Genomic DNA, 12114 nt, shown 5'->3' on the forward strand with positions numbered 1-12114 from the left:
GGGGGCCGGGGCCGGGCTCGGTCCCGGGCCGGGCCCGCTCCGCTCCCGGTGTGGCGGCGGGGCCGGCAGGGGGCGCTGTGCGGCGGGGCGGGCCGCGATCGGGGCCGGGCCGGGCTCGGGGCGGGACCGGGCCGCGATCGGGGCCGGGCCGGGCTCGGGGCGGGACCGGGCCGCGATCGGGGCCGGGCCGGGATCGGGGCGGGACCGGCGGGGCCGGGCCGGGGCTCCGGGCGCCGCGGCGGGGCCATGAAGGACTGCGAGTACCGGCAGATCCCGCCCGGGGCGGCGGCGACGCCGGGCCCGGGCGGGTCGGCGGCCCCGGCGGGCGGCGCGGCCCCGCGGGCCGGAGCGGCGCGGCGGCCCCGCAGGAAGTGGGAGGTGTTCCCGGGCCGCAACCGCTTCTACTGCGGCGGCCGCCTCATGCTGGCGCGGCACAGCGGCGTCTTCGCCCTCACGCTCGGCCTCATCCTGGCCACCAGCGGCCTCTTCTTCGCCTTCGAGTGAGTCTGGGCCCGGCGGGCTCGGGGCCCCTCCGCCGCGGCACCGGGACCCCGGAGCCGTGCGGGCTCCGTGCCTCGGGGCCTCCCCTTGGGGCTGCTGGTGCCCCCTCCCTTAAGGCCTGCCTTCGGGGCAGCCAGGGTTAGCTGGCATCCCTCGCTGGCCCGTGCTGGGAGGGAGGTGGGCTGGGGGTCACCTTCCCCGCGGCATCCCCGCTGTCCGTCCTCCCCGCTGCCCGCCGAGCCCTTTCCCACGGTGCAGCCCCCGACCCCCTTTGCAGGCAGTCACTGCCCCATCACCTGTGCCCAGGTGTGTTTGTGGGGCGCAGGGGTCGTTCTGCGCCTTGTTTGCTCGGTCTGGCCCCAGGATGGGGTTTTAACGTCCCCCTAGGATGCCCCCCTGGCCTCTAAATACAGCCCCCAAGTCTCCCCTTTTGCTCCCAAGAAGAGAATTGGCCCAGAATTGCACCCGGGAAACCTCCAAGGCTCGTGGGCTTTGTCCACCGCCGGGATCTTGGAACAGTGTTTCTTCTAAATGTTGAAACCATTCGGGGTCCCCCCTCGAGGGTCTGCACTGGAGCTCGGCCCCCGTTGTGCAGCAGAGTCTGGGGAAGAGGGAGCTCCATCTCCCCAGTGTCCTTTCCTTGGAAAGCCGGTCCAGGGAAGCTCCCGGCTCCTGCAGCCTGAGGGAGGGGAGAGCCGGGAGCATCCCGGTGTGTCCTGTGCTGCCCTGGGGAGCTGGGGAAGGAGCACTTGGGTTCCTGACGCCTTGGAGGGTGCTGGTGCCCTGCCTCCGTCTCTGTCCCGGGAGGGATGGGAGCCGCTTTTCCCTGGAGCGGGGGGGCCACGCCTGCCTTTGGATCACGGCGTTATCCGTGCAAGTCTCCGAGTAAAGCTGCCCGAGCCTGCTGGTGGGGAGATGAAAGTACTTGATCGGATTAGGGGTTCTGAGAAGTCAGATGAGCTGAAAGGGACAGGCAGCTGCGGGAAGCAGGCACAGCATCCCGATGGAAAAAGCCTTTTCTCAGCATCAGCCGTGCCCTGACAGCTCTCTGCCAGGTCGGGGGCTGACGGGCAGCTCAGCACAGTAAGGGCTTTGTGTGGCCAGGCAGAGCACACAGGACATCTGCTCTGCCTCCCTTCTTGCCGAGTCACTCTCTCGAGCTTGAAGATGCCCTGGGGCTCTCCCAAGTTGTTATTTTAGCAGGATGCTTCTGTTACACGGCCTCCAGTTTGCTGGGTGTACAGCAAATACATCTTGTCTGTGTCTGTATTTCATGGTGTCTGTGGGAAAGCCTGGCACAGGGTGTCCAGAGCAGCTGTCTCTGCCCCATCCCTGGAAATGTCCAAGGCCAGGCCGGACACTGGGGCTTGGAGCAGCCTGGGACAGTGGAAGGTGTCCCTGCCGTGGATGGGACCAAACCAAACCATTTGGGGATTCTATGATTTCTGTGATTTCTTGTTCCCTAGTGGGGCAGAGTGGGCTCTGGAGGTCCTCTCAGGAAAGGGCTGACAACAAGCTCACGTCTCTCCTTTCACAGACCTTTCTGTCGCTGACTGAGGGGCTCAGGCTTGGACTGAAGGGGTTTTGTTGCTTGGAGGGTGCTTTGTTCAGGACAGCTGAGCTGGGGAGGTGAAACAAAAGTTGCTTAATCCTCTCAGAGTGCTGCAGAGCCTGAGCACTGCCTGCAGCCCTCAGGAGTGGGGCAGCCCATCCTGTGCTGGCTCTGGGTGCTGATCAGTCCTCTGCAGGAGGGGACAGTGGCTCCGTGTGTGCAGGGCTGTGTCCTCTGCTGTCCTCAGGTGCTGCCTGCGGGTAACGGAGCTGCCCTGGTGTGGGGTGTGATCACACCAGTCTCCATCTCTGCAAAAACAGCCCCAGGTCGGCTGCTGAGCCCTCTACCCCGTGACAGGTCATGGTGTGATGTCCCAGCTGACAGCGGGCCTGTGCAATGACTGATAACAATTCCATTTTATTTATCTTTTCACAGCTGCCCCTTCCTTGCCAGTCACCTGACCCTGGCCATCCCCATCATTGCCGCCGTCCTCTTCTTCTTTGTCATCAGCTGCCTGCTCCAGACAAGTTTCAGAGACCCAGGAATCCTGCCCAGAGCCACCCCCAGCGAGGCTGCAGACCTGGAGAAGCGAATTGGTGAGAGCTCTGATCCCTCTCCTGTGTTTGGCGCTGTGTGTGTCTGTGCACCTTCCAGGCTCAGTGAGGCTCCTTAAGCTTTGTCCACAGGGGGAGAAAAATCTAGAGTATCAGATTTTGAGGCTTGACAGTGCTTACAGTTGTGATGAGAGGTGCAACAAGCTCCTCTGGCACAGCAGGCAGTGCCTCAGAGAGGATCTGCAGAGCAGCTCAGGTGCTTTTTGCTCCTGTTCAGTCCCAGCACTTTCCCAGGCAGCAGAGCTGAAGGATAATTAATGCTTTTTGATATTGCCATAGAGCCTGCTGTGCTGCAAGGTGTTCCTTAGAGTAGGCTGATGTTTGTCCTCTTCTAAAAACTGCTCTGTCACGCTGGTTTGGGGACAGCCAAGGAGGTGTTTGCATCCAGGAGCTGAGGACCTCGTTGATATGACAGGCTGGAGCAAATGCTTTAGCAAAGCTGATGTGACACAGCTTGAATCTGTCCCGCTGAAGACAGATGCAAGGCAGTAATTCCACATCTGACTTTAAAAATGGTTTTTAAATATCCCCAGAGTGGTGATCCATGTTTCTATTTATAAGGGCCTAAAGCAGTAATCTGGCTGCAGATGCTGCCTGATGTGCCAGCTGTTACTGCTAATATAATCCACTTATCATCCTCTTAACATGCTCACTGTTGCATCAGTATTTTCAAAGAATTCTTCACAGTTGGAAAAGTACTTTTTTAGGAGTGACTAAAATGAATAACCCCTGAAACTGCAGACATGATACTGGGGGTTTCCAGCTATTGCTGTGTACAGGAACAGCCCCCAGGGAATAATGGAGTGCCAGCACAACAGAGATGTAACTTGCAGTGCCCCTAAAAATCCTCAGTTCAAACCTGGAGGAGGAGGAGGAGGAGTCCTCTTGGGCTACGAACACAAACGTGTCAAATTCCAGGGAATCTACTGGAGCACTTGAGGCCTGCTGCTGTCCTTCCCCACAGTGATGGAGGCGAGTCCCTGCAGGCTGTGGGTGACAGGCTGTGTGCTGGCAGTGGCAGGGATGCTCCTGTGGCAGAGCCACACGTGCCTTCACAGCCAGGCTGCCTGTTGTGACCTGCTGGACACACAGAGACGAGCTGGTGTTCCTGGGCTGCTGCTTTACACTCACTATTTGTAAATTCCTTGACGTTCCACAGCGCTGGGCACTTACTGCTTCCTCTTGGCATCCCAGCTGCATCGCCACTGAACAAAGACAGGCCATAAATAATGCTGGAGCTGACTGGAGCTCTTGGCTGCCCACCCTGCAACAAATCCTGTCTTGTGTTCTGTTAAAGCCAGGAGAGCTTGTGCCAACCCCTGCCCCAGCTGGGGGTGGCACAGGGGTGTGAGTGTCCCTCCTTGTCCCTGCAGACAGCATGGGCAGCTCCACGTACCGTCCCCCGGCCCGCACCATGGAGGTGGTGATCAACAAGTACGTGGTGAAGCTCAAGTACTGCTACACCTGCAAGATGTTCCGGCCACCGCGCACCTCCCACTGCAGCGTCTGCGACAACTGCGTGGGTGAGCGGGGCTGGGGGGAGCTGGGCAGCAAACAGGATATCCTGAGCTGGAAGGGACCCACAGGCATCCCTGATCCAGCTCCTGGCCCTGCCCAGACACCCCAACAGTCCCACCCTGGGCACCCCTGGCAGCACTGTCCAAGAGCTCCTGGAGCTTTGGCAGCCTCGGGGCCGGGACCATTCCCTGGGGAGCCTGGGCAGTGCCAGCACCCTCTGGGGGAGAACCTTGTCTCAGTATCCAGCCTACCCCTCCCCTGACACAGCTCCAGCCATTCCCTCTGGTCCCGTCACTGATCCTGTCACTTGTGTTCCTGGACAGATTGATTTTTGCTTCTCCTGAAGGATTATAAAACAAGATACTGCATGGTCTGTCTCCTTTGCATTTAAATTGAAAGCAGCACTAGTGCAGTGGCTCAGGGCAAGGGGCAGCACATCCAAGACTCCATGGCTCTGTTTTCCTTGGTTTTGGGAGGAGGGTTCTGTAAAATGCAGTGCAGGCCTCCACAAACACAAGGTTTGCTGCAGGCTCCTCACTGTGTGTGGCCAGGCTGTCCCCAGGCTGGTACAGACACCATGGAAACTTCGTGCCTCTGCACTGCTGCAGAGAGGTTCTGCCCTCGGGGCGCAGGGGGAAGATGGGTTTGTAGCTCCTCATTTTGGGGGGCTGAGCAGAGTCTGCTCCATGCTGGGCGTGAGGTGGCAGGAGCCCTCCTCACCTCGAGCCTTTGTTCCAGAGAGATTCGATCACCACTGCCCCTGGGTGGGCAACTGCGTGGGCAAGCGCAACTACCGCTACTTCTACGCCTTCATCCTGTCCCTGTCCTTCCTCACCGCCTTCATCTTCGCCTGCGTCGTCACCCACCTCACCCTGCGTAAGTCCCGGCTGGGAGGGGCTGTGCTTCCAGCACAGCTCGGGGTCCCTGCTCCCGTGGGACGCAGCACGGGAAGGGTCTGCAGGGCTTACACCAGGTGAGGGGTTTAAGGGTCCCACGAGGCCTTCACCTCGCTGCAGAGGGGCTGTGGGAGCTGGGGATGGGATTTGCTTCCCCAGAGCAGATGAGCTGCTGGTGCATCCACCCTTACCCTGGCAGGGAAGGTGACTTTCCCATCAGCCCCAAATCTCCTGGAGCCGTGTCTGTGCACTGACATTCCTGCAGCGTTCCAGACTGCGGATGTTCCTCAGGCAGACAGATCCACGCAGCCCACGGGGCTGGAGTTCTGGCTGGAGGGGCAGGGCTGCCTGCTGGGATGCCATTCCTCGTTCTGTTTTGCTTTGCAGGCTCTCAGAGGGATGGGTTCCTGGCCACTCTGAAGACAACCCCTGCGAGATATCCTTCTGCTGGCAGCAGCTGCTTGGGGTGCCCAGCACCACTAATCACTGACAGAGAGGGGCCAGCCAGCTCTTTGCAGGTCACCCTGGTGTCCTTTCCCCAAATTAATTTAGTCCCCTGGCTACCTGGGACTAAGGGTGGGGTGTTTCCCATTTTTTAGATTTAGGTGGAAAGGGAAGAGCTGGAGCAGGCTGTGCCTTGGTGGACCCCAGCAAACCAGCTCGGGGAATGGGAAGCTTGCCCAAACCTCCCCAGACAATCCTCTGCCTCTTCTTGTGGGCTGATTTTGTTCCTTGAGACTTCCTTGACTTCTGTTTCACTGTGCTGGAGCTGGTGATTTGTTTTTTCTCAGTCTGGTCCATTTTGGGCCTCTCAGGTTTTCACACTTACTTAGTCGCCTCCAACCTGACGACGAACGAAGATGTAAGTACCTGGATGCTTGTCCTGCTGCCAGGCTGCCCATGACCCATCCTGAGCAGTTTCCAGGGCATTCTTGGCTGCCTCAGTGCAGTTTCACTGCCTGTGATAACCCAGTGCAGAGCACACAGCCTGTGCCCACGGCTGCACTTTCAGGTGGCTGAGTTAGAACCATCACGTGTTTGTTTTTTCCAGTCTGTTTGTGGCCTCTCTTAAAATTAGGAGTTCTGAGATTAAAAAAGGAAGGCTGGCCCAGGGGAGTATTTGGGTGTGAACTTGGTGATCTGAATTCAGCATCCCGTGTAACCACGGGTTTCCTCTGAGACCCTGGGCCAGTCCCTTTGTGTCTGGCAGTTCCTCATCTCTAATTAGCAATGTACAGACATCTGATGAGATTTACCTTCAAATCTGGGGTGTGCACAGGCTCCAAGGACCAAATGAGTGCCCTGAGTGGGGCAGATTGTATGGAAAAGCAGGATCTGTCTGATCCTCAGAATCAAAATTTGCCCTTCTGGCCAGAAGTACCTGTAATCCTCGCTGGGAGCTTCCAGCACTGCAGAAGCTGTGTTTGCATCCCTTTTGGTTTTGCTTTTTCCCTTTTCCCCTCCACCTTACATTCAGAGGCGTGGCAGAACTGCTCAGGGCTGTGTGAGTGAAGCTCACAGTGTGTACCCCAGCACTGGGAGCACCAGTGGCCCGTGGCTCCAGCCTTATGCTGCAGCTGGGGAGAGGAAGTTAAAGAAGAGGAGGAAATGTGCTGGTGAAGGTGCTGGTGCTGGTTGAGTGCAGCCTGAGGCAGCTGTGGCAGCTGCCCACCCCCTGTGCCACAGCCAGTTTCGGAGCAGAGCTGGGGCAGCTGCTGGGGTGGGGACAGAGGAGCTGGGAATCCCCTCGCTGTTTGTGCAGCCTGAGGGACCAGGAGCCCTGCTCTGATGCGTGCCAGCCTTGGAGACCACCAGGGGAGCAGGGGGACGGGGTGGTGTGACAGTGGTGGCGGTGGTGGCAGTGACATTGCTGTGCAGCACGGCAAGGGCACAGCTTGGGAGCTCTGCAGCTGCGGGGCTGCACTTCAGCAGAGGCAGCACGTGGCTGCTTGTGCCTGCAGGTGTCCTCCATCTGCTCTGGGGCAAACCTTCCAGCCCTGCAAGGATCCACTGTCGTGTCACTGTCTGCTCTCCCATCCTTCCCCTCCTAATCTCTGTCCATCCCTTTCAGATCAAAGGGTCCTGGTCAAACAAGAGGGGCTCGGAGTTTGCCAATCCCTACAGCCATAAAAGCATCCTCACAAACTGCTGTGCAGTGCTGTGTGGACCATTCCATCCCAGGTAAGAGCCCCTGGCCTCCAGGCACTGGGAGTTGCATCCTGCTGTGGGAGAGGAGCCTTGGGAAGGACAGATCTGTCATGGGCCACGGCAGCACAAACACATCTGCTCTGATGGGGAGAGGAAAGCTTCCCGCTCTGCAGAGAAAGGCTGGAGGTGGATGAGTAGGACATGAACTGTGTTGGAACTGGGTAAATTTGGGTCAGTTGTAGTTGTTTTGTGGAACTTGAAGATAAGACAAATCCTGCAGTTGGGTAAGGGGAAGAACAGCACCCAAGGACTTGGCAGCAGATGGTCAGTCCAGTACAGACACTTCTTGTCCCCATGGCAAGGGTTGCAACGAGATGATCTTTAAGGTCCCTTTTGCTCCACACCATTCCATGATTCTGTGATTCTCGGCACATTTTTGCTCCTGTTCTCTGAGGCCTGAGCCCCTGGCAAACAGCCAAGGGAGGTCCCCACCAGTGCAGAGACCCCGGGCTTCAGCAGCACTGAGCTCACCAGGGGTGCTCAGTGTCCCCCCGCAAAGGCTCCTCCCTGGCTGGGGGTGTCCCTGAGCACAGGACAGCTGCAGCTTCCTCACAGGATGGGGCAGCTGGGCACATCCCCAGCCTGTCCTGGGGATGTGGGGATCCCTGGAGGATCCAGGCTGGAGTCCTGAAGCAGCTCGGTGGTGCTAGCTCCCAGCACCAGCAGCAAAGTTGCTAAGCTCCCAGTAACAGCAGCAAAGTGTGGTTTATATTTTGTATCAGGCCCTGCTCTCTGAAGTGTCCCCAGGCTTTGTGGTGGCTTCAGAGGTGCCGAAATGCAGTGCTGCCATTCGGAGCTGGTCAATCTGTGCATTCAGGGAGCCAGGCTGGGAGGCTGTGGGGAGGAGAACGGTGTTCTACTCCAGTTTCTTCCTTTTCCTGGTGGTTTCATGTTGTGAAGTCCTTTGGCCAGTTCCCCTTTTGGTTTGTGGTGGCCCAGAGCTCCCTGTGGCTCATGGGATGGGCAGGAACCCTGTGCTCCAGCTTCCTGCCTGTGCTGTGCTCAGCAGCTCCTGGGAGAGGAGCCTTCCCTGTGGCCTGTGAGCTCCCAGCTTCAGTCTTTGTTCCCTGAACTGCTCTTCCTTTTCCTGTTTTCCAGTTTGATAGACAGAAGAGGATTTATCCAGCCAGATATCGGGACCCCGTCCAGTCCCAAGAGTGAAATCCCTTCCCTTGGAGCCAAAACTGACACCAGCATGGTAGGAGGCATTCCCTAGCAGTGCTGTGATGTTCCCAGTGCCTGCTGTGCCTGCACCTTGCTCCAGCCAGAACCTTCCCCTGTCACATCCCTGGCCTCAGGAGGGACAGCCCTGGGACCCAGAGCTGCCAAAGACTCGAGCCATGCGTTGCCTTATTTTTTTACATTTATTTATTACTTTTTGTTCATTTGTTTCACTGTGATGTGGCCTGTCAGGGGTTTTGCCTGACAGAGCCCAACAGCTTGTGGGACCCTTGGACTCGTGCTGGAAACAGGGGGTCCCCAGGAGTGCCCAGACCCCTGAGCTCCAGGGCATTGCTGTGATTCCTGCTGGGAATGGGATGGGCCAAGGCTGGCAGGTGGGCACTGACGGATGATTCCCACTCGGGGCTGGGCTGGAGGAGGTGTCACCTCCCTGCTGTCCCTGTCAGCTCCATCAACGCCCCCTGCTCCCCTGGGCCCACCTGGAAGGGCTGTTCTGGCTCTCAGGCTGGAGCAGCTTCCCCTCTCCAGGAGCTGCCATGCCTTGCTAAGTTGGGCTGTTCAGCTGGGAGGACTCTGGCTCCCAGCAGACCTGGAGGCAATTGAGGATGTCCTGGGTGATCCCTGCTGGTCTGTCTTCTGGCTGGGGCTGTGCTTTGGCCCTGCCATTTGGTCAGACATGTTTTGCAGCAAGGACACGAGTCAGGGGACCCTCCTCTAACGGGGAAGAAGAAACACTCTGTGCTCTGTGACTCTCGGGAGATGCAGGTCACAAGGCTGCAGGGGTCAGGTTTGGGAGCTGGAGCTTCCCAGGATTGTGTCCTGGCTGTGGGAGACCAGAAGGCAGCAGAGAAGTGTGTGAATTCCTGAGGGTCACACCCTTCCCAGGCAGGGTTTCACAAGGAAGCAGTGAGGGGGTGATAAGCTCGTGGTGTGCTCTTGGTTTGGGTTCTGAACAGCAGAGTGTCCCCAGGGCTGTCCCCAGTGCCCCGGGAGCCCTTCCAGCTGCTCATCCTTGAGCACCACTCTGCACCCAGGCAGCCAGCTCTGTGTCCCTGGGGTGAAGGCAGAGTCACAAACCTTGTAGCAATACTTGAATCGTGTTATTAAAAGCTGCTGGATATTTTTGCACAATTTGTAGGACTTTTTTCTACGCAGAACATTTTCTGTCCTGTGCAGGGAACGCTGTGCACGCTGGCACCAGGGCAGAGGCTCACAGTGCCGAGCTGCCTGTCAGGTTTCCTTGGATCAGACAAACCAGTTTCAACCTTGGGCAGGGGCAGCACATTTTGGGGGGGCAGCCCAGCCCCCCTGAGTTCACCAGCGTCCTGCTTTGTACTCTGCAAGTGCCTGTGCCAGGGGGATGGCAGAGGAGCAGTGAGGAGGGGGTTACCAGGGGCCAGACTCCTTCCTGTTTTTATTTAAACCAGTTTCCTTTGTTACTCAATAAAATTCTATTTTGAAAGAGTTAACTGCTTGGATGATTATTTTCCTCCTTGGAGACAGAAGAGGGCAGGTGTGTCCCGGTGTTTGGCATCCCTCAGGTGCCAGCTGGACTCTGTTAGGCTCAGGCCTCACCTGGAAACTCCTGGAAGCTCCTGCTGGGAGGGATGAGCAGCAGCTGACGCTGCTGAGACTTGCTGGAGTGAAGGGAATTTGCTGTGCCACATTCCCAGGCTGGGCAGGGGCTCACCCCCTCCCCGCTGTTGTCACCTCAGTGTCCTGTCCCCAGCTGGTGCCCCCATCTGTGCCAGCCCCTCTGGCCCCGTGGCAGGTGTGAGGTGCATAACCTCTGGTGTCTTCCCCAGGAGGATGCCTGCCAGGACTTTGCCATTTCCTGCACAGCCTGACGGGATTTGCCCCTCCTCGGACGTTTGCCCTGATTTCTGAGGGTTGGCTGGTAAGAAAGTGCTTCCTTCTCCCTCTCACCCACTCCAGCCACCCATCTCTCTCCACTGCATGACAGCTCTGGCCTCGGAGCCCATCACCTCCAGCTCTGCTGACACCCACGTGCCCCATCCATCCCACCAAATCCCACCAAATCCCACCGGCACGGGGGCATGGGGCCGGGCCTGTGGGGGTGAGTGGCACCTGAAGGCTCTGCCAGAAGAGGAGGGCTTTGGTTTCCCTGGCTTTGTGCTGGGCTGGAGCCACCCTGTCTGCATGGGGACATGGTGGGACACATGTGTGGCCGGGGGTGGCAGAGGCTCTGCAGCCTGGGGCTGGCTGGAGCCCAGCCTGCCGTGCTGGCGTGAGGAGACCCCAGCCAAGGAGAGCTCCGGTGTTTGGAGGGAGCTGTGGCCCCTGGGGCAGGTCTGGACCCCCATCCCTCACCCGTTCTGTGGCTTAGGTGATCCCTCTGGCCCCTCTGCCCGTTTTCCTCTCTGCAACACCCGGTTCCTCCTCCTGTGACCAAGGTAAGTTCCTTCAGGGCACGTTGGGATGGGATGTGTCACCTGTGGGCCGCGAGCCGCCCCTCTGCCCCCTCCCTGCAGCCCCCCATGAGCCCCTGAGCCTCGGGGCAGGGACGGAGCCCCCTCCTCCCTCCGGCCCAGCCTGGTCCCACTCTGCCAGCGAGCCTGGATGCTCGCCCTGCTCCCGCTGCTCCTCAGCTCCTCTGTTTCTGGCACTAACGCTCTCCTTTTATCTTCCTCCCCTCTCCTCTCCCTCGCTCCGGGCGGATCCAGCGCCACGAGCCGCAGCAGCCTGAGTCTCTCGTGGAGCATCCACGGGAGCCGAGCCCACAGCCATGACCACCTCGAGTGCCTCCGCTCGCCAGGGCTGCTCCTCCCTCCCTCCCCCGGAGCGGGGGCAGCGGCCGCGGCTCGGAAAAGCTTTTCCAGCCCCGCTCCGGGGGCCGGGCCGGGCGTCCCGCGGCTCGGAGCTCAAAGCCATACAGCCACCGCAACAACCAGAGTAATACCCGCAGTCCCTGCTGTGTCCTGCCCGGACGGACCCCGGGGCCGCTGGGGGCTCCCCGGGGCCGCTGGGGGCTCCCCGGGGCCACCGGCTGGACGCTCGGTGACGGTGTCTCCCCGCCGTCCGTGCTGGAATGTCGTGGTTGGCGTCCCGACGGGATTTAGGAAGGAGCAGGATCTCTCCAGAGCATTTACAGCCAAGCCGGGGGCACCAGCGCCAAACCCTGCCAGCCCTTCCAAGCCGTGTCCGTGTGCCAGAGGACTTTCCCGATGGGAATTCGTACCTGGTCAGTTCATCCCTGCAGCCCCCGGGCCAGCTCCCCCTGCCAGCCTCATCCCAGCACGGCTCTGGTTTTAGGGGAAGGGGCTCCAGCCCCGCAGCACCTTGGGCAGCCTCCCCTGGGCTGAGAGCTGAGAGGAGCAGCCGGGCCTGCCCCAGCCCTGTAGGAGTCACCGTCCGTTTATGCCTTTTACTTTTGTAACAAAATGAAAGTTTCTCCTATTTGCTGTACTCTGGTGTCTGGCTTTGCTCCGCGGGTGGAGGGGAACGGCTCCTGCCTGGGCAGGCCCGAGCAGAGCCGAGGGAAGCCACGGAGGGCTGGCACCGCTGTGCCATCAGCCGTGGGGATGGGAGCCAGGAGCTTCCCAAACTGGGCTGTGGCACAGTTTGGGGCCGGTCTCAGCCATCCGCGGCTTTGCACCCTCCTGTGCAGCGGGAAGCGCCAAGC

The 12114-nt window shown here is 59.4% G+C and overlaps 1 protein-coding gene across 2 annotated transcripts; it reads left to right on the forward strand.

Moving 5' to 3' along the window:
• Window positions 1–246: 246 nt before the first annotated feature.
• On the forward strand, window positions 247–10374 carry ZDHHC18 (zinc finger DHHC-type palmitoyltransferase 18). 2 transcript variants are annotated; one of them, XM_068172932.1, is made up of 9 exons: window positions 247–500; window positions 2489–2649; window positions 4041–4190; window positions 4924–5061; window positions 5469–5517; window positions 5841–5943; window positions 7153–7262; window positions 8388–8487; window positions 10277–10374. In XM_068172932.1, exons 1-9 carry the CDS (start codon window positions 247–249, stop codon window positions 10316–10318), a joined length of 1107 nt encoding a protein of 368 aa, XP_068029033.1. In that variant the 3' UTR covers window positions 10319–10374. The 2 variants fall into 2 exon arrangements, with proteins under 2 accessions (XP_068029033.1, XP_068029034.1); XM_068172933.1 differs by lacking the exon at window positions 10277–10374 and having other exon boundaries at window positions 8388–9940.
• The last annotated feature ends 1740 nt before the right edge of the window (window positions 10375–12114 follow it).

The sequence above is a fragment of the Anomalospiza imberbis genome, chromosome 25 (assembly GCF_031753505.1).
Source record: "Anomalospiza imberbis isolate Cuckoo-Finch-1a 21T00152 chromosome 25, ASM3175350v1, whole genome shotgun sequence".
Classification (NCBI taxonomy): Eukaryota; Metazoa; Chordata; class Aves; order Passeriformes; family Viduidae; genus Anomalospiza; species Anomalospiza imberbis.

Bases quoted from the DNA above. Each gene is read 5' to 3' on its own strand.
- ZDHHC18 (XM_068172932.1), top strand. From the start codon at position 247: ATGAAGGACTGCGAGTACCGGCAGATCCCGCCCGGGGCGGCGGCGACG. The intron at 501-2,488 runs GTGAGTCTGGGC...ATCTTTTCACAG, and splicing joins GGCCTCTTCTTCGCCTTCGA to CTGCCCCTTCCTTGCCAGTC. The intron at 8,488-10,276 runs GTAGGAGGCATT...TGTCTTCCCCAG, and splicing joins CCAAAACTGACACCAGCATG to GAGGATGCCTGCCAGGACTT.